Source organism: Alligator sinensis, unplaced genomic scaffold (assembly GCF_000455745.1).
Source record: "Alligator sinensis unplaced genomic scaffold, ASM45574v1 scaffold442_1, whole genome shotgun sequence".
Lineage (NCBI taxonomy): Eukaryota > Metazoa > Chordata > Crocodylia > Alligatoridae > Alligator > Alligator sinensis.
Window position 1 is genome coordinate 5,368,386 of NW_005841829.1, and position 21,060 is coordinate 5,389,445.

Consider the following 21,060-nt stretch of genomic DNA (forward strand, 5'->3'; position numbering starts at 1 on the left):
TTGCAAAGACCTTGTGTAATACTTACCATATTTACCACATTTTCGTCTTTTATTTAAAAGTGCAGTTTCCTTCTTTCTTCCCTCTCCTTTCCCTGTTTACACATCCGTCTATTAGTTACATGCATGAGCCTGAAAGCAATTAATGCTATATCTATAAAATGAATGTGGGTTGAGGGAATACTGAGGAGTTTTTATGTTCTGCTGTCTGAAGAGTGATCTCATTCTTTAACTTGGGGATAGAGTAAAAGAAGTAGGGACATACAACATATGCAACAGGTGAAGAATGCACTTAGAAATCTCATCTTGCTACAGAATTCCAAAGACTGCTTAGCTGGACACACATCCATGGATTGTTAGTATATAATTCAAGATATGGGCTTTTTTTTTTTTTTTTTTTTTTTTACAGCTGCTGGCATTAATATAGCTACTTCCAAATATGGACAATCTACAAGACTCTGAATGGGTCATGTTACCTATGAAGATATGTTTGTGATTTAGCAGAATTGCATATTGAATGTTGACTTAGACCTTTTCAGACCAGGCCCTCAGGTGATTTAATGTGACATAACTCCATTGGTTTCAATAAAATTAATTTGATTAAAATCTGGCCAATGTGTTTAAAAGGAATTTAAGAAAAGTAAAAAACAAAACCAAAAAAATGATATATTTTCAGATGCTCTCTGGATATGTTGCATTTCAATCCACTTCTGACATCATAATATGGGACTCAGTATAAAGAAACATTGAGAATAATTCAACAATATTTTTGGTGTAAAGGGTTTTTTAAGAGGAGCATTTCCAAATTTATTAGGGGCCCAATCCTTCAAGTTATTGGGTACCTTTTGGAGGAGGGATTAAGTGCTCTTAACCCACCGAGAAATGCCTACAATGCTGTAAGACTATTCTTTGGAAAATCCTACTGTATAACAATAAAAAGTGCAGACAGAGGGCCTTTTCACACTTCATTTAGGTAGAACTGGATAACAGACAGGTAAGGCACATTTGCAGTTGTAGCAACCATCTGCATATTGACTTTAAACTTTTTAGTGTACCATTCACAATTTTACAGGCACACAGTATAAACAGCAGAAGTGTTTACATTGGAGTGCTTATTATATTGCTCTGTATTTCCTGCTATGCAGCAAAACCCTTGAGGAAGCACTTTCAAAATGTTCTATATCCCTATCAGTATTCATTCAACTCCGATTCAAACATTTGTTTAGGTCAGATTAAACCTATGTTGATTAAACCTACTGAAGATCTAGTCACAAAAGCTTTTTAAACAAGGCACACACTCTAATCTTTCCATGCCCACATCTGATAGAGGTTGTAGAAGAAAAGGTCCCTTTTCTTCACCTTTTCTAAAGGGACCATTAATGTTGTTCCCATTTTAGACTAGGAAGGCATGCAAGCAACTAATTCCAAGATAAGATTCCACACCAAGTGGTGTGATGTTCCACTACCCAGAATGCTAGTACATTATTTCTTCTGTGAAACTGGTCTAGCAGCAGCTTTTCAAAATAGATCCTGGCAGTCTCTCCTGGAAACAGCAGTTCTGCCAGTTCATCAACTAAGTAAACTTAAGGTATATACACTCTGGTTACACTGATAGTTAGACTGGACTTTAAGATCATCCTCATGCCTGTGGACCATCTATACTGTAAACCACTATGCTTTACCCCTTGTGTCAGTCTAGACTGACTCTTGAAGGCATGACCTCAATCCTGATCCTGCATTTCTCCTATATCACCCTTTCTGCATTGCATTTGGAACTTATCTATGTGCTGCAGGCCTCAACATTAGGATGTCTCCTGCCAGCAATCTCACAATTCCGTTATTGGCTTCTGGCTCATCTGCACCCCATTTCTTTCTTTATAATCCAGAAGGAAAGACAAATCTGTAGTATAACTAGGAAACACCACTCTGGGCACCAGCTTTGAAGGGGGATAAGAGGGGTGGGAAAAAAGTGCTGCTGCTGCATTTGTACAATCACACAGGTGGCACAGTGACAACTGAAAGTCACTGCTTCCCCCCTATGTCACAGCTGTCCTGGGTACTGTGCTGCATCGTTATGCCTCTAAGACAAGTAGTCCACTGACCAGTTCCTAAAATGGCTTTGCTCTGCAAATAAGCAACACAAGTGTGTACAGGTTTGGTATTGGTATCTATGCCATATCTACTGGCTGAGTATGATCTTAAGGTCTATTCTCAGAAATCAGTGCAGACAAATCTATAAGAACTCACTAATTGTTAACTGTATCATGCTACTTGAACTGAAAAGTCAGAATATGAAAAACATTTCTGGCTTAATCATTCCTCTGTTATTTGATAGATTTCTTAACAGCTTATATGTCAATATTTGAACAGAGCTACCTGTAATTCAAGTTCAGGCTTGTGGACAAATTAATGATTTAAACAACTACCAGCAGTCATTGAATCTTCCCCCCACCCCGACACTTTTCCTTTTAGCTCTCCTCCTCCCTGCCCCCCCCCCCCCCCTTTCTTCCCCCTTTCTGTGGAATGTCAGTTATGGGGGAAGATTGGATTTGAGGAATTGAGCCTTTTACCATATATGATTTGGCTTACTACGAGTTATTTATTAACTTCAGTCCCAGAGCTAAGTGGATTGTTACATGTCATAGTCTGTGTTAAACAGACTTTTAAGAAACTGAAGGGTGAATATGGTCAGCAGATCGTTACTAAGATGATCTGCTTTTTCTTTTCTTTTCTTGAATGTTGTTGGATCCACACTTCTGAAGGCTGAAATCCTACAACCCTGGGCAGGCCCACTCCAGTGCCTGGATTCTCTGCTGAGTGGCACTGATTGGCATTCTTGGCTAAATCATGATGGTGCTGGAAACTTCTCAAATGCACAGCCACCAGGTAGTAACAACTTAAGGTCACTACTGAAATGGCATGGATTAATCTGGCCAGATCTAGATTCTGATTCCTGATCCTGCAATTGTTTACATCCATGGCAACAGCAAACAAGCTAGCTCAGGTACTGGAAGCAGTACAGTCACATTAACAGAATGGTCTGGCCAGAAAAATCTGCTCTGCTTCTCAGATAGGCTAAGTGATTGCATTATGTGGCTACACTGCTTCCAGTTTGTGAGATAGATAACTCATTCAAAGCTAATCTGCGTATCTTCATGGTACTACATACTGCTTTATGCTGCTGTCCAGTCCTTTTTCAGACTTCATATTGTCTGATCTTATGAATCTCATTTTACAATGTAATTCAAGATCTATTTGTAATAACAGATCTATACCTTTACAGACGACAAATTTTCCATCTTAAAACTATTATACAAGCAAAACATATGAAGCAAAACATAGTCGGGGGGATAAAATCTAAACCATGCCTTCCATTCCAGTTTTGCAAGCATTTACAATATCTGAAAATGAAGTTGACCTCAGACCTAGATATTGTTCCTTACCCATGCTGTATTTGGCTTTGGTACATGTTGTTCTTTTCAGGATTTCATAAACCTGTATTAGCAAAATGGAAGAAGGGAAAATGCTATTTTAAGTATTTTGTCAGTGGAAGTGAATAGCAAGATCTTCATCAGAGAACAATTCAAATACAAATACTGGGACCTCTGAACTGTAAATTAATTCACTATTCTTTTATAAAATTGCGGGTATTGAGGAAATTAGACTATTTTATTTCTATGCCCAGTATCTGTAAGGAGAGAAACTTAACTAAACTGCCAATTAATAAGATATATGATTTTGATTTGCTTGGGGAAGTGGGTTAAATTTATCTATTTATTATCATAGTATTACTATTTATAGGAACTTTAGGAAATGTAGATCCCAGGATAAAAGCACATTTCTACAAATAGCTTGTACTCTAAATTGCCCCATCAGGCCAGCTGGTATAAACTGGCTTATCTCCACTGACATTAAACAAAGCCATGCAGTTTTCACCCAAGTATTTATTTATTTTGAACAACTCTTGTATATTCCAACAGAGGGCCTGGGCAGATAAACATCACCCTATGTTGATCTGGGAAAGATGAAGTACTCTCATGCCATTCTTCACACAGGAGGGTACAGGACAAATTACACATCATTAAAATGAGCAAGTGAGCTGTATGGCTCACTACTTTTAATCCTGTCTGCCCAAGAGAACAAAAGAATAATACAGCAAGAGGATTAAAAGGGACACTGAGGGTCATCAAGTTCAACCCCTTACATGAAAGCAGGAAATAAAAGTGTTTTTTTTGAAGGTGCATAGATTGCTCCATAGCTTAGTCTCGGGTACTGGCATGTAATCTCAGCTCCCTCCCCCCACAACCTCACTCCCCATTTTAGACTAAATAGGCAGGAGATACTCAGGGGACTGTTGCTTTTAAATATGCTGCCAATTCATTTTCATAACTTGCCTGTGCAGCCACAAGTCTAAATCTTATTGGCTCAAAGGTCTAATATAAACTAAAGTCAAAAGAGTGGTTTCAGAACTGCAGCGATCAAGGAATCTACCATACAAACCTTGATACACCAAAAAGAAGCCCTGAGGTTTATTTAGTGCCATGGAGTGCTAGACGTATGCTAAGGATGCCCAAATAGATGTCGGCACTGTAAATTATAGGTCTTTTTGTAGTGACATTCAAAGGGTTCATTTGGAAGGTTGTTCCTTCTATGTACATATATGACCTTAAATCTTCTAGATCAGGGGTGGGCAATTATTTTGGCTGGAGGGCCGCTTAATGAATTTTGGTGAGCTGTTGAGGCCTGCTAGGATAGCCCTGGCCCTTGACAGTAGCCCTGCTCCCTGGGCTACTAATCCATCTTGGGATAAGAAATCCCACCTCTAGCCCCTGACCTTTGCCACTGGAAGTCCCTCCCCTTGCCCCAGAAGTTCTCCTTTGGGGAGGGAGGGTGCTGCCATCTTGAACCCGGAAAACCATCAAATTATATGCTAAAAAAAATAAAATATCTACTATAATTTATTTTAATTTTATTTTAAAAATGTTTGTCCTGGTTTGTGTGTGTTTGCATAGTGTATCAAGATTATCCTGGTTTGTGTGTGTTTGCATAGTGTATCTAGAGGCAATTGCATAATAGTTCAAAATACAGTCTTACTCTTGTATATTGTGTGTGAGGGGTAAGGGAATGTATGAGTGGGGTGTGTGGTTGGGGAGTGGGTATATGTGTGTGTGTGGTGGGGTGTGATGTGTGGGTATGTATGGTGGGAAGGTGGATGTGGGGTATGTGGTTGGGGAGGGGGACTGTGTGAGGGTGTGGAGTTAAGGTGGGTGGGGTGGGAGCGTGTGTGGGAAGGTGTGGGTGTGTTTGGGGGGAATGGTGGGGGTGCATGTGTATACATGTATGTGCATGCGTGTGGGCATGGGTGGGTCCTCAGAGCCCCTAGAGTGTGCCAGTCCTTGGAGCTGCATGTGGTGGCAATGAGCAGGGTCAGCCTGACCTGGCCCCACAGTGCAGAACTCCCTGTGCTCCCACCCAAATCCCTGGCCACAGATGGTGGCAGCGTGTAGGGCCAGCCCCACTGAGCCCTGAGCTATGAAACCAGCGGTGCAGGTCATGGGGCTCGACTAGGGTGGCAGGGAGAGGGGTAAAGGTGGCCCAGCTCCATAGTGTGGAGCTCCCCACCATTCCCCATGACTTGTGCATAGCAGTGAGCGGGGCCAGACTGCCAGCTCCATCACGTGCGGCTCTCCCCAGAGGCACACAGCTCAGGCAAGCTTTATGCGATGGAGCTAGGTGGACCCTGTGCCTAGACTCCACACACATGATGCCCCACCTTAAGTCCCCACTAGTCCTGGGGGACCGGTGCAGGCCCTGTGCTCCCACCGCTGCCATTCCCCCACTACTGCTACTTCCCCCACTGCCACTGCTCCCCTTCACCTACTGCTTCCCTACTCTCCCTCCCACATGCCTGCCCATCATTGCTGCTGCTGTTTCCCACCCACCACTGCTACTCCTGCCTACCCTCCCTGCCTGCCTGCCCACCCACTTCTCTAGCTCCAGCCCACCCTGGCCAGCACTATGTAGCATGGCACCGACCCGACCTATGTGGGTCCCATGATGTGGGCTGATCATGGCAGTTTCTGCCCCCCACTTCCTCGCTGGGCACCACCAACTCCATGCCACATGGCTCAGTGTGGATCCAGCCTGGCCTGACAAGATCCTATGGCATGGGCTGATTAAGGTGATTCCCCCCTCTCCCTCCATCCAATGTTATCTGAGTTTCCACTCAGATGGAGGGAGGGCTGGGGAACAGCCAAAGGGTCACCAGGCCAGAAGCCGCAGAGCCTTCAGATTGGGGGCTGGTAGTAGGGAGGCTAGGGGGTGGGATGGGTGGGGAAGGGCCAGGTGGTCCTTGCTGCTCTGCTGCTGGGTTCTGCCACTGTTGGGTCCTGCCATCAGCTCCTCCTAGGTCCTGCTACTGCTGGCACCTTGTTATATTTGACAGGCAGCCACAGACAGATAATAATTAATTTTCTAAATTTTTAGGGGCCCAGCGGGCTGGAAAGAATGGCCTGGCAAACCAGATATGACCCATGAACTGTATTTTGCCCACCCCTGGTCTAGAACGTAGGCACCTCATAATCATGTTTGCAATACCTGTGTGAGGTAAGAAAGCATTTTCTCCATTTTACAGATGGATAATTGTGCCAGGATAGTTTATATAACCTGCCTAAGTCATTAAGGAAACCTTTAGTTGAACTGGGAACTGAGTCGGGGTCTACTGAATTCCAGTCTAGTTCTCTATTCATGAGAGAACTCTTCCATCAATATGTCTGCCTTAAATGTTATTCCCTAGTTTGGGTGAAGTGAAGTCCTGTTATAATTTCAATTATATAATATATATTTTAGGAATAAATGAAAAGTTCTGTGTCTTGCTTTCTGGATGTCAAACAATGCTTGGGAGTGACAGGATTCCTATTCATTGAGCAGTGGGTGGAAGGGTCAATATTTATACTATGATTCAAAAACACATATTGAAAGATTAAAAAGATGACTTTAAGAAATAATGATAAAGACTGAAGTACATAAAGCACAAAAGGGAACCATTTGATCTACTTCATATTACAAGGTCACTTTCAGAGATTTTAAACACACAGGCCTATCACCATACTATCTGTTTTATTTCTGTATGTAACAGAATTAATCTTTTTCACATCTTAAGCTATTAAACAATGAGCTACCTCTTTCTGCCCCAAACCCTTGGCTATCATCTCTTTTTGTTCCATCTTCCCTTGACCTTTTTTCAGTCTGTATGGACTTCTCATTCTTTTGCTCCTTCTCTTTTAACTATGCTTCTCTTTTTGCACATCCTGTGCCCTTAATCCTCCCTTTCTTTCTTTCTTTAAATTGGGCTGGCTTTAAGTGGCATTGAGACAATCATACCAGTGTAGACAAGAATTTCCTTCCTAGTGCACAGATGTGTGAGACCTGCCAAACTTTAGTGCTGGGGAGACCCGACGGGTTATATTAGAAGATGAACAAGGGAAAATGGGAGTGGAAAGTGGAACAAGTGTCAGAGAAAATAGTCTCCTATTATTATTCAAGTTACAGTAACAGCTAGGATTTCCAGGTGGGACTGACAGCCTATCATTGTGATGAACTGAACTTTGGTAGTGCTCAGGACCCCAAAGACTATGAGAAATACCACTGTTTGGTGCTGTGCAAACAAAACCATTTGCTCTGAAGACCATGCAAATGAAGTAAACCAGACATAGGGCAAAACTGGTCATAAAGACACCAAGACCTAGAACAATTTGCTCATAATCATGCTAAAGGTTGGCAGGAGAGCTGGGAATACAAGTCATGCTTCCTGATTCTAACTGCACTGTCCTTGAGACAATGTGGACGCTTACTGCCCCATATTTAATAATTTGGTTGTTAGGCTGCAATGCTTTCGGGTCAGACTATGCACTTTTTGCACATTGCCATGTACATCCACTGTATAAAATAAGTGACAACAATAGCTCCCCATCTCACTACTCAACGGTCAGTGTTTGGCACCATTCTTCCAAAACACAGCCATAAAAAGAGATTTTAACAACTGTCTGACTTTACTCTGTTTATAATTTTCTATTTCTCTGCAGCCACACTGAATGTATGTTGACACAGAGAAAAGCTGCATTATGCCAACTATACCTAAGTAAATAGGGTTATGCTTTGATTTGTTACTTGGCATGCACACAAAGGAGAGTATTTTTGTGAAGGAGCCTTAAGAAGACTTTAATGTTTAATGTAACTGTAGTGACAAGGATGAAATACTAGCAGAAAGTAATGGAATGTAATGCAAATGTCTTTGATTAGAATTTTAGGCTAGTTTGGTATTATACCCAGTATACACAGTGTGATGTACTGGCATACAGACACACACACACACACACACACACACACACACACACACACACACACACACACACACACACAGAGTGGTATTTTTAATGGCTTGTGTGGCAGCTTTTCTACATGCATAGCATTCAGTCCTGCAGTAGAGTTTCAGGGTTGTGTATTAAAATCCTGTATAAGTTTCATGTGAGACTGTGTTGCCAAGCAGACAGGACACCAGATATGAAGGTAGGAAGTATTCATGTGTCACTATGTCCAGATTCATTGTGTACCTTTGTGAAATCCTCTCTTTTCCTAATTGCTTCAGCTCCACCATCTGTAAAATGGGGATAATGATACTTACCCTCCTTTAAAAGAACTTAATGGGAAAAATGTATATAATTGCTAAACAGTATTCTTAGGGCACATCTACACACGATTGTCAGCTATGCTGCCCCAGCAGTGTGCTCCCGGGGTACAGCACACCGTTACGTTGACGTAGCAGTGAAATCTACCCATTCACTGCATGCACAGTGCAGTAACTGCTTGTACTGCATCATGCTTTGGTACTTCCAAAAGGAAGTACCAAAGCATGAAGCACCATAACAACATCATCAAACAGTGATGTGTAGAAACACCCTTAGAGTTCTTATAGTCTGCCACTGTGCAGACTAATAACCACATCAGCAGCAAATGCCACGTGTTAATGTAATAAAGGAGAATGGTGGCTGTGACTAAAATACAGTGAGTGCTCTTTCTGTTGAGATTCTTTAATATAAGTTTTGTTGTTATTTTGAAACAATTTTAAATGCCAAGAGCTTTTAATCTTACTTCCTATCTGAATGCTTCTTTAAAAATAATCATCACTGCTAATAATACACAGCTATTATACAGCATCTTTCACTGGTGCTTTACAAGCATTTCTAAAGGGGGTAGGGGTCAGCATTACTTTACAAGAGGGAAAACCGAGGCAACAAGGGGCAAAATGACCTGGTCAGCAATGGCAAGACTAGAACCTTAGTCCTTAGCAATGCTTGGTTCACTAGCCTAAGCTAACCCCCAGAATCACTGAGATTCTAACAGAATAAAATGAAAATATTGTGTAAGAAAAGACATGCTGTTCATATAAAACAGCACTTACCATTCAGCATTAGAGCAGAAATACTTGATCCTGTTATTTAAATAATTGCTCACAAGGACAATTAATAGCATCTGGTATAAGAATACAGAGGTAATGAGAGTTTGGACTAATGCTACCAGATGAGCAATTAACACAAGATTAGAATGGTAATATCCTGCTATAAATGATTTAAAAATGCAATACTTACAATCGTGCTCCTAGTTTTGCTATCAAAAAAGGAATCTTTGTCAGACAAGTCAAACCTGTTAAAACATTAGAAAGGAGAACAAAAAATAAATATTGCTTATTAGGTAATTTTCTTCAGTTGACGACTCCTTCAAAATTTTCATTTTTCTGGTTTGTGATGGTAGTTGCACTTAGCTCTCACTAATATAAAAGAATATTAATCTAAAAACTTTTTAAAGGGAATCGCCATCCCAAATGTCTTTGGTTGTGGCAGGCTTGACAGTAGTTTTATGAAGACTTTAGATTATACATTGTATAAAATGGTTTGAATAGGGATGATCCTACCTCAGGCAGGAGGTTGGACTAGATCACCTCTGGAGGTCCCTTCCAGCCCTACTTCTCTACGATTTCTATGATTAATTCCTCAGTGTAAAAAGTGCTTGGCAACATTTATTTGACTGTATTTGTTTCACAGACTTTTCACAGATTTTTAAGGAAAGAAACTATTTTGACCATCTAGTCTGACCTCCTGCATAACTCTGGTTTAGCATTTCAGCAAGTCATTTTTGCACCTAGCCATAACTGCTTTGGAAACCCTCTTAGGTGGGCTTTGTCTCCTTTATTTAGTAATTACCTAGATGGTCAAACTGAAAAACCCAAGATTGGGCTGGTAGAAAAGTACTTCTCATCCTGAATGCAAGTTGGAAATGGGATGTGCAGCAATCAGATTATTTTATTAACTGAACATCCCTCATACAATGAATTGATATATTGGGTAATTTTTTATAAATCTAGGGACAAGTTGAATGTGCCACATACACTGTTATTAAAATTAAAATATGTATTTTTTTTCCCTCATAACAACCTAGCATGCAGCTCCCTTTTTGTATATTATAGCTAGGAACCTACTTAAACTGCAGATTTGTGATTTTCATGGAAACTAAAAAATGGCAATCTCAAGCACCATGAAAAAAATGGCATTGACCATGATTTTCCAGGAAATCAACCAAAAAAATCTAACTTAATAAAAATAAAATGCTGGCTCCCCAGTGGGAGATAGTGGTTCTGGCTGCTATTGCAGCCCAGGCTCACAGCTGGCCTGGGAGAGGAAGTTGCCAGCTGGCAGACCGGCACAAAGGGCAGCTGTCAAGATGGTAGCTACCCCGCTCATCCTTCTCTGCTAATCAGTGCTGAGGGGCGAGGCCACATGGAAGGCAACCAGCAGTCAAAATGGCAGCCACCCCTTCATCCCTCTTCTTCCCAGGGTCTCTCTGCCAATCAGTGTTGAGGGGAGGGGCCACCATGAAATGACCGCAAAATTGACTTTTCAGTCTGTGACTAAGCTGTGAAAATTGCTTTCTCTTGCTGTGATTTAGGTATGTCCCTAATTATAGCCATAAAAAATGAAAATAAACATGTACATGGTGCTAAGTTTTAGATGTCTGTGTATGTGGGAGAGGGGCAGCACAGGAAGAATATATAGGTGTAAACTAAGGCCATGTTATCTTAAATCTCTCTGGACATCAGAGAAAGAGGTCCTGTAAAGTCACCTCAACACATAAATTATTCTGCCATATTCTTCCTCTTGTATTTTCCCTTACTTGCATCCATACACAATTCCAATTATTCTAAAGATCTCATAATAAGCCCAAACTTAAGCCTGCTCCTATTGAAATGAATGACAAAACTCCCACTGATTTCAGATCTTGCCCTTTCCTTATAGATTGTATGAACATGAATTACCTACCCATATAATATTAATAAGTGAATCAATTAAATTAATCAACCCACATTCCTGTCTACAAATCTTTCTGAATATTTAGTTTTTGTATTGAAAAGAATCATAGTAAAACGATAAGTGCTACAGTATAAATGTATCTTTATAGTCTAAAAGGCAGATTTGTTACTCTGTTCAAAAGTTTTATCAAATACATGATGACAGCTAAAATGAGCTCAAATATCACAGAATGGTCTTTTTTTTAGAACCTATTCCTGCACTATGAACTAAATCAATGTTAACTTATTGAAAAAGAAAAAAAATCTTAATTTTAATAAGTATTACTGCAGATTTCAAGGGGTTGACTTTTTTTCATTAATCTTTCCTTGTTTCAAGATGTATTAAAAAGTTGGAGTCTGTTGATATAAAAAATGGTATGTTTGGATGAAGCTTTCACTTACAAATGCCGTTTCTCCCGGGAGAATGGGTAGGAGAGGCGTTTCATTGTCTGTGGTTTGTGTTCCGCTACTTTTGGTTGGATGGGTTCTGTTATTTTTTGAATCACAGAATTAATTTTTTTCAAAAGACCATGGGCCTGATTGATCTGATACACCTAAGCAGAAAAACAGAGAAACAAACAATTAAAACTTTACTACTTCAAGTTATATACAAAAAATGGTGAAATATAAGGAATAAAGCTATCATTTTCATCTTCTGAAGCAGAGGAATCTGCTATGGCTCTACCTTCTTGGAAACAGAAGGGTAAATTTGAGGGAAACACAAAGTTCAATTATTCTTTAGAAGAAAATCTTGCTTCTTTGCAATTCTAAGTAATTGGTTTTATTAGAGAGAAAACCACAAAGTTTCTCTGTGAACACTATTGCAAATTAAAGGTAAAAGTTATTTCTGTGGCTTCTGTAACCTTCTTAGTGGGACAGGAGAAAGTCCTGGAGGATCCACAGACTATTCCTAATAACTGCTGAATGGATTTCTTTTCTGAGCTCCATGATATATAGGAAGACTTGCATGAGAATATCTTGTAGGGATTTCTGGCACCCTACATCACTTGTAGAAAAGAACTAGTTTTATGTATATTCTTCACCAAGACCCCTTGGGTCTACCACTATTCTGTGGTACCAAAGATATTGGAAATGCATTAAAAGCTAAATAAGAAGGGCAAACTTCAAAATCTGAGCCCCACAGTTCTTCCTTGGATCTAATCTCTCAAGTAGAAGGTGACCAAATGAATGGGTTTGGTTTGAACTCATTTCTAGGCACAACTGGGTAAAAGTTCATTTCTGTTTTCTACTGGACTATGACTGAAAGATGAGAAATCTCTGTCTTTCTTTCCCCTCTCTCCCACTCCACTATTCAACGAAAAACCCTTTCCCATATGGTACCATTGCTTTTAATATCAAGGGGCAAAACAGGTTGTTGTTTAAAATTGGAAATATAATTAAAGCAAATCATGTGTTAAGTGAGTTAAGAATGGCTCCTAATACATATTCAAACCAAAGTATAATTTTAGGTTTGTAATAAATTGCTTTGGGTTTTGAAACTGCTTTTTGTTCCATTACAGATTTCTCTCTGCAGAGTCTGGGATCTGCACTTAGGAGTGTCATTAAATATTAATTCATCTCTAAGTTATGCTCACTGAGCAGGTACAGCTATATATATATCAAAGATTATATGAATTTTGTCCTGTGATGGAAATACACTATCATTTTTGAAATGACATTTCAAATATTCTGAAGGGTAATTTATTCTATGGTAATTTAGTTCCACATCTTGTGAACACTTACATTCATGATTAGTTTCTGACATACAAGTACTGCCTGAACTCAGTGGAACTATTGGCATGACAAATAGTATTCCCACAGGCCTGTTTAGGATTGGGGCCTTGGTAGAGAGAAAAAATGTTGTTGTCCACGCAATCTACTCTTTCAAAATGTGTTGAAAGAACGAAATACGGCATAGAAAGCAATCAGTGGGCCAGGAACTCTTGATTTCTCCTGATTCCAACAGTAATTCTTTCTGTGTCCTTAGTCAATTAGTCCCTCTGCCTTATTTCTACAAGGTAAAAACAAAATAATACTAATTTCCTTTGCAGGATTGCTGTGAGGATTCATAAATGTTTGAAAAAGACTTTTGGGGTGAAAAACCCTATATAATTTTTTTGTATGTAAAACAGCACACACACACACACACACACACACACACACACGCTTGCTGATGTAGACGGGCATGTTGTGACTACTGGAGAAAAAGAAAAATCAGCACTAACCTTTTTTGTAGGCATTTTCAGCTTCAGAAATTCTGCCTCCCGGCACAAGACATGCCAAGGTGCATGTATTTTTACAAATCCAACCCCATGGATTTTAGTCTAAAACAGGAAGAAAGAAGGAGACAATGCTTTAGAAGTAGTAAATAAGATGCTTCTTTTCCTCCAGTTTCAGAAATTGCAGATTGAAGAATCAAATTTCATCTACTTCTAAATAACTCTGATGCAATCCCTTAGTGTATTATTTGGTTGACTGACTGCAAGATGCTCATACCACAAATGTTAAATACCATTATTCTCTAACAGAATAACTAGCTGTTTGGAAAATAAAGGGTAATTGCCATGGACAAAGAAAATGTACTTAGCAACTCAATTTAAATTAAGCACATTGGGACTGTTCCTGTGAAGTTTGAGAGTTGAGGATCCTCAGTAGTATCTTACTGCAAATGCCAGTTAACTTGAAGAATAAGAACCACAGTCCACTTGTAAGAGAGAGCCAAAACACACTGGACAACTTGCAGATGAGGAAATCTGATCTTAGATGATAAGCTTCTTAATTAGAAAAAAAAGAAAATATCAGACAATGATTAACAAATATTTCATAATATGAATGTATTTACTGAAAGGCTGGCTAAGTCTTACATACATTAGTATACAAACTAGAGAGAAATCTTAACCATTACATTTGGCTCCTATCAATCTGAAATTATCTCAGTTCTTAGATCTGAAGCTTGACTTCAGGCCCTCCTCAAACCTATTTTTATGTAAATATTCACACTGTAATAGTGTTTTTTCATTTATCACTTCAATACCCCAGAGTGAACTGTACCTATCTTTTACCATTTCAACAGATTATTAGATATAAATGAAGGTATACCTTTAAACAGCACTTCTGTATTATATTTCTATCCTTGCTGCTTTACTAGTTTATATAGTTATAAAAACTTGTTTTCAGTCTGCAATATTCTGCACCTGCTTTCCAGAAATTCATTACTCAGGGGACATAAATATCTGCCCTTTTCAATATGGCACAGCTTCAAAAAACATGTATGAGTTTTATTGCACAGAGGCAAGTTTAAGCATCTTAATATACATCTTCTCTTTAACAATGCTCACTTTTAACTAATATTAAAGCCTGTAACATAATTTCATGGCATGCTATTCAAGCTCAAGCCAGCTTTTTGCCCTGCACTCAAGCTTTGGACTTGGAATTTGACATAGATGTCTGTCTCTCACATCTCTATTAATTTCTCTTCTGTTTTGGTATCTTTTATTAAAAGGATAGTAACTCTCTATGCATGGAGTCCTGGTTTAAACTCTGAGGCCATCATCCTTGAAAGCAGTATTACATATCATAGGTGGGAACATACATACAGCCTTCTATTTAAAAGCTGCATGACTTGGCACAAGAGTTTCAAGTTGTTTGCAAAGTTCATGGAAGGCTCCTGTTATTTACATTCAGGAATTTATTTGTATTTTAAGTGTATGTTAGGAATACAGAAGTGGGAAAAGAAAAATAAATTTCGCATATGTGTATATTTATAAATATTTAATGGGCATACATCCATATGTACTCAAATAACAGATCTAAAGTGCTTAGCACCAAATTTTAGGTCCTGCAACTAAGACTCACAAAATGTTTACCTGCCTCCATTGCAACCTTAACCATATTTCTGGATCACTTAATTAAAATATAGTTGCTTCCTTGGAAATTAATAGAACTATGGCTATCCTATTAATTGTACTGGCAGCACTTCACACACATCTCAATTATTCTACATAGTCAGTGTCTTTTAATAGAACATATTATTTTTGTTGTGCAGGTGAAAGGATTTATATGATATAATGCTGATCTCTAAACAGAATGGAAGGATGAAATTACATCTTAGATCCATGTGCTTAACCTAGAGCATTTACTAAAGGTTCCCAGGAGCAGATTTCATGCTCTTGGAGGTTAGACTGAGGTGCAACAATTTCACGTGCTCATAACTCAATAAAATTTGAATTACAGGTGATGTTCAGCCACACAACTCAGAGTGAAAAATGACCAAACTTTCAGGTTTTTCAGAGTTGCTTCAGATTCCATTCTAGCTGTAATAATGCAAGGGCACTGACTTATTTCATTAAAGAGATATTGTGTAGTTTCCAGAAGAGATCCCAAAATGAGAAACTTCAGATTCAGATGAGGATTTTAGAATACAAAAATTACTCTAATCTGGGGCTCAAGTCAAATGTGCATTTTTTTATTTTGAATATTCCCAGAAATTCAGAAGTGTTCAGATCCTATATTTTATTTTGTGCCCATCTTTAAAACTTTTATAAAGTATATTAAACTATATATTTACTTAAAGAAGAATATAATTTAGCAAGATGACTAATTAGGGAGCATGCTGTATATACTAAGCATGCTCTGTTATATCACTTAGCAATTCTATGAAAATTATTTTTTCAAGAGTGTAATAATACATTTGCTGTTTAAAAAGCATACTCAGTACTATATGGTGTATAAACTCAACTGCAAGATGTGTTAAAGGTTACAATGATGATATACATTGTCTCCTAGGACTGACATTGATCAACCCCTCTTTTTCTTTTCTATCCACCTCAACTTTTTTGTTGGTTACAATTTTAACAGAAGGGGAGAAGAAAAAAGAAACGGTTAGAAGAAAGCCATAAGATGAGGGAAATGGGGGAAAATCTTCAGGTGTCTGAACTCTTAGAGTTTTCTGAGGAAGAGGGAGAAGGGTTTGTAGGCTTGGGTAGGTGAAATGATATATAAAGAGAATGATATATAAAGGAACTCTACCTATTTTTACTCATTCTACTGTCCGGCACCTAAAAATCCACAAAATCATTAGCTTTTGTGTGGAGGAACTTGCATAGACTAAGGGAGAATGTGTGAATTACTGCTCCATTGGCCTTTCCCTAGTCCCATTTTGGGGTTTTATCCCTTCCATACTATAAAACACATCACTACTGTGCTTAATTATTTCACAACATGTTTTTTTTTTTCCTTTTTTGAAGCAGTCTAATTCTATGGAAGCTGTAGGAATTACACATTTCCAGTATATGTATGGAAAAATGCAGGATATCCATTCATATACGTAAAAATATTAGATAAGACTGTTCTAGCTGTATTCCAGCTTTATTTTTACTTAATATTCAGAGGCCACATCTACACAAGATGCTAACTGTTCAGTAGATCAATAATACTGTACAGTAGTGCATCACAGCACAAACAGTGCTAATACACTACTGTGCAGTATTATTAGGCTACTGCACAGTAGTGTCACAAAAAAGGTGTGCTCCTTTTTGATTTAATACTTGATTATACAAGAAACTTAATGCACAGTAACTATGGTACATTAATGAATGTGTAGACATGCCCAAGGTACTTTATTTTCTGGATCATGGAAATACTATCAGAAGCCTAGATGTCATGTTTGTTCCTGAAAAAAGAAGTATAAATGAATTAAAGTTAAGAATAAACAAACATCTTGCTTCAGTAACTGAGCTGCATACCAGTGCGATATTAACCACAGTATAATCCTGATCCAGTTGTGTGTGTTGTGGCTGACATCAGTGGCACTATGTATACTAAAGGCCAGATTCCTCAGACACTGAATACCTGTACCTTCCACTGGAGTCAGATTCTCAGTGGGTGCATCTACATGTGGCCCTATGGTGCTGTTGCTACTGTGCTGTCATTTAGTACTTCCTTTTGGAAGCACTAAATGATGGTGCAGTAACAGCCTGTACTGTGCTATACTGGTGGCACATGGTTATTTTTAGCTGCTACATTGCTATAGTAAATGCACTATAGTGAGGGAGCGCATTGCTATGGTGACATAGCTGTGGCATCATGGTTTGTGCCTGCCAGTGCTACATCACCATAGCACATTGCTTCAGCAACGTAGCATCTAGTGTAGATGTGCCCACTATGTCTTAGTATTTGGCCCTCGCTTGTTATGTTACTCTTAAGAAGCTGAAAGGGTTAATTACATCTTCATCTCTTTCCAGTTCCAGACCAGCCTCAGTAAGGTTGCTTTCATACTCCTCTCTACGGAATCTCTTGTCATCTTCATGGTAGTCCATCTGTGGCTCACTTTCTCCCAGGTCAAGGCTCGCTCCCTTCCCAGGAAGTGGATGATCCAGCTTGGTGTTTCGAGCACTTGCATCATTGTGATGAATTAGTTTAGTGAGTGTTCTGCCCATAGAGGACTTCTTGTAATGGTAAACCAAGATATAATCCACTTTCCTCTTGCCATCTCTAAAATAGAGTCCATATTTGCAGTTGGCATCTGGATCTCTAGACAGTGAGTTTAATAACTGTAAATGAGAGGTGGAGAAAAGAGGGAGGGAAAAAAAAAAAGAAGTGTTATTAATGCCCTTGCTGACATGGATACCAAATGGAACAAACATTAAATAAAGCCAACCTCAAATTCAGATAAAGTGTTCCTTCTTACATAGGGAAAAGAACATCCTATTTTCAAATACCCTGGAGCATGAGGGAAGCCCTCCCATACAATTTATTAGGAAGAATTTTGCAAGTTAACACCTGTAGTTTTGTTGATTGATCTGCTGAGGTTCTATTGCCCAGAAATAGATAGATAACATGCCTGGGATTTAATCTAATTACCAACCCCCAAATTCATAAGCCAGCTACGTGATGGGTTTGGCTTTCCCCTTTGTGGGTTAATTACCACTAAGATCATCTGTCCTTTCTTCCCATGACATCTGTGTTTTAATTCTGACCAATAGATTAATACCATGTGCAAACATTTCTCACTTCTCTTATCTATAGCTGCAAGTTTGCATCATCTGAAAAATGAGATCATCTTAGACAGAGACTGAAGGGAGCCAGATGGTCCTACAGCTCAGTCAAAAATGGCAAGTGGACTGTGGTCAGAGAACTGGGTTCAGTCTTTACTTAATTCATGATTTTTGTTCCTTCATGTAAAATCCAAGTCTCACTAAACTTTGCTGGTAGTAGAAATATTTACTCCAGACTTGGAATTATGCATTATTCATTAAAAACTATATATGTTTTTAGTGTTGCAAGACACGGGAAGCACCATGCCTGAAACTGCATATCCATTTAAAAATATTTCTTGCCACCAGGCAAATATGGAAACAGCAATACTATAAGACACGGAAGTAACTTGTTATTTATTCAGAGCTTTTCAAACAAGATGCCAAAATCTGCCCTTAATGCGCACACAGAATTTTGAAGAGTGAAGCTGACCAATAGATTTACTTCCTTTCATAGAGAATGCTAGTTGCAGCTATGACACAACAGAGACTGACACACACAATTCATGGCTTTTAATTTTCCAGAAAGACAGAATTAATTCCCCACATGCATTCACTGGCAGTGAACTGCTGGGGCAAATGGCAGGAACTGTCCATCAGCTGCAAATCAAACAGGCTACAGTCCATCTGTGACAGGTGCATCTGCTGTTTGCTGTACATACAGCTGTGGATTAAAGCATACACAGGAAAACATTTTTCCTCATAAAGAAAGGCCAGATTTGACACCCACTGATGGAAGGAGCTAAATATATATTACAGCCTGCATGAGAACTAACTTTATGTTAGAACCTGATCAAAATAACATCTTACAGGATACATGTAATATCTGCTAAAAGCCAACTGATTTCAGTTGGATGGGGTAGCCTGAGTTTCAATGTTATCATCTCTTCTCACTTTGAGCCTAGAAAAGGCCCTTCCACATATTTAGGCCTTCTTAGCATGAGTGTCCAGTGTATGTCTGCTTTTAGTAATACCAACCCAGTGCTTTGCACACTTATAAGACTCCAGAATTATAACCTCAGAACTCTGTAAAGTTTTTAGCTCCATATTGTCCTTACTGTCAACGAGTGCCTTAAGTGCACATCTGCTCTCATGTTTTTGTATATTTAAGGGCCAAGGCCTGGGGAGACTTTTACTTGGACAATATTCACTTGAGGCAATAAATCGTATTCACCCAAGTTAGAAGGGTGAGAAAGTACTTTGAAGAGGGAGCCAGATTTACAGTAGTCAGGTCAAAGGCCCTACTCTTCTGTGAGCAAATAACAACATAATTAAAAATATTAAAGTATAAATTTAATCTTTACTTATTTTAGGACATATGTCTTGTATAGTATATTCTACTGTCTACAGTTCTGATTGAACTTTCTCTGTCCTGTTCTGATTGGCTGTTTGCTCTACCTTGTGCCTACTCTGCACCCCTTGAGAGCCTATTAATCGTGGTCTCACTCCAATCATGCTCCTCTCAGCCTTTTCTTCATTGTCTGTGACTCAGAACTCCCTCTTCCCTTTAGTGCCCCCCTTCACTCTTTTTTCCATTTAGCGTGCCCCCCTTAACTAAGCCCCAAGCCTGTACAAACAAAATTGGCATTTGCTGCCATTTCACTTGTTCACTCTGTGTGATGACCTTTTTCCTGCTTGTGTCTGTTTAGATGTTAGGGTCTTTGGGTCCACAGACTATGTGCTACTCTGTGTCTGTACAGTGCTTAACAGAATAAGCCTCCATTCTTGGTTGGCCCTTTGGCACTACAAAGAACAGGAGTATTATTATTAACTATTAGTCTCACGCTCTACATCACTAAAAATACATTGGTAGACTTAAGTGATTCGTCAAGAACATCATTCTAATTGAATTGCGCCCTTAAAATGGTGACATGCAGATTTTTGTGGCAGCAAAATATTAAGGGACATAGTATAATTCAGTCTTCATGATGTCAAATCTGTTTAAAACAATTGATCACCCTCAGTAAGTTCTAGGAACTTTAATGCTTCTATTAGGACCACCATTCTCTTTTCACTTTGAGAAGTAGGGCTTCAATCACGAATTTTTTATTAAAACATAGCTCTAATAGGTAAAGCCTAGGTCTTGATCATGTCAAGTTCTGAGCACCTGGTAATCCTACTGAAGTGAACAGGGTTTTCTGGGGTAACTCAGCATCAAGGCTTGGGCTTAGGAGTACTTTCTGGGATACTTGGCTTCCGGACAGCCCTGGAACTGCTGTATTCTCAATTACAGTTAAAAAAATGGACTAGACTGGGAATGCCACAAGGGTTCCACTTGCAGCACCATGACTGTAGTCTGCCCTGTTTTAAATTAAGCAGACAGTTCTAGCAAGTATACTACTTGCTTACAACTCCTAATGTACCATCTAAAAATCAGCAGAGACATGGCAATCCCGTTTTATGAACTCCCCTGCCCCCTCTGTGATAGAGGATATGAAAGTTGATATGGAAGATGTTTTTCCTTTTTCCCCTTCAAGCCATTAGAACCAGAAAAGAAATGAATTGCACTAAAAACCAATCTAGCCTTGAACGTAATGAGGAGAACTACAGCTTCTTTCAGAATTTGGACTCGTCATTTGGAAATCTCGTTTGTATTCTAATTCTTTATTTAATCTTGAGACAGGTGTC

The 21,060-nt window shown here is 39.0% G+C and overlaps 1 protein-coding gene across 5 annotated transcripts in view; it reads right to left on the reverse strand.

Annotated features, from left to right (window-relative positions):
* ANO1 (anoctamin 1) overlaps nt 1-21,060 on the reverse strand; it is a 138,674-nt gene that overhangs the window by 62,210 nt on the left and 55,404 nt on the right. For 3 of the 5 annotated variants that reach the window (XM_025198265.1, XM_025198172.1, XM_025198083.1), the window contains exons 3-8: nt 17,623-17,949; nt 13,624-13,722; nt 11,801-11,952; nt 9,645-9,699; nt 3,441-3,492; nt 27-92 (exon numbers count right to left, since the gene is read on the reverse strand). In XM_025198265.1, coding sequence (XP_025054050.1) covers nt 27-92; nt 3,441-3,492; nt 9,645-9,699; nt 11,801-11,952; nt 13,624-13,722; nt 17,623-17,949 — 751 coding nt within the window. The remainder of the gene's footprint in view (nt 1-26; nt 93-3,440; nt 3,493-9,644; nt 9,700-11,800; nt 11,953-13,623; nt 13,723-17,622; nt 17,950-21,060) is intronic. The other 2 variants (XM_025198219.1, XM_014518052.2) reach the window with 1 other exon arrangement.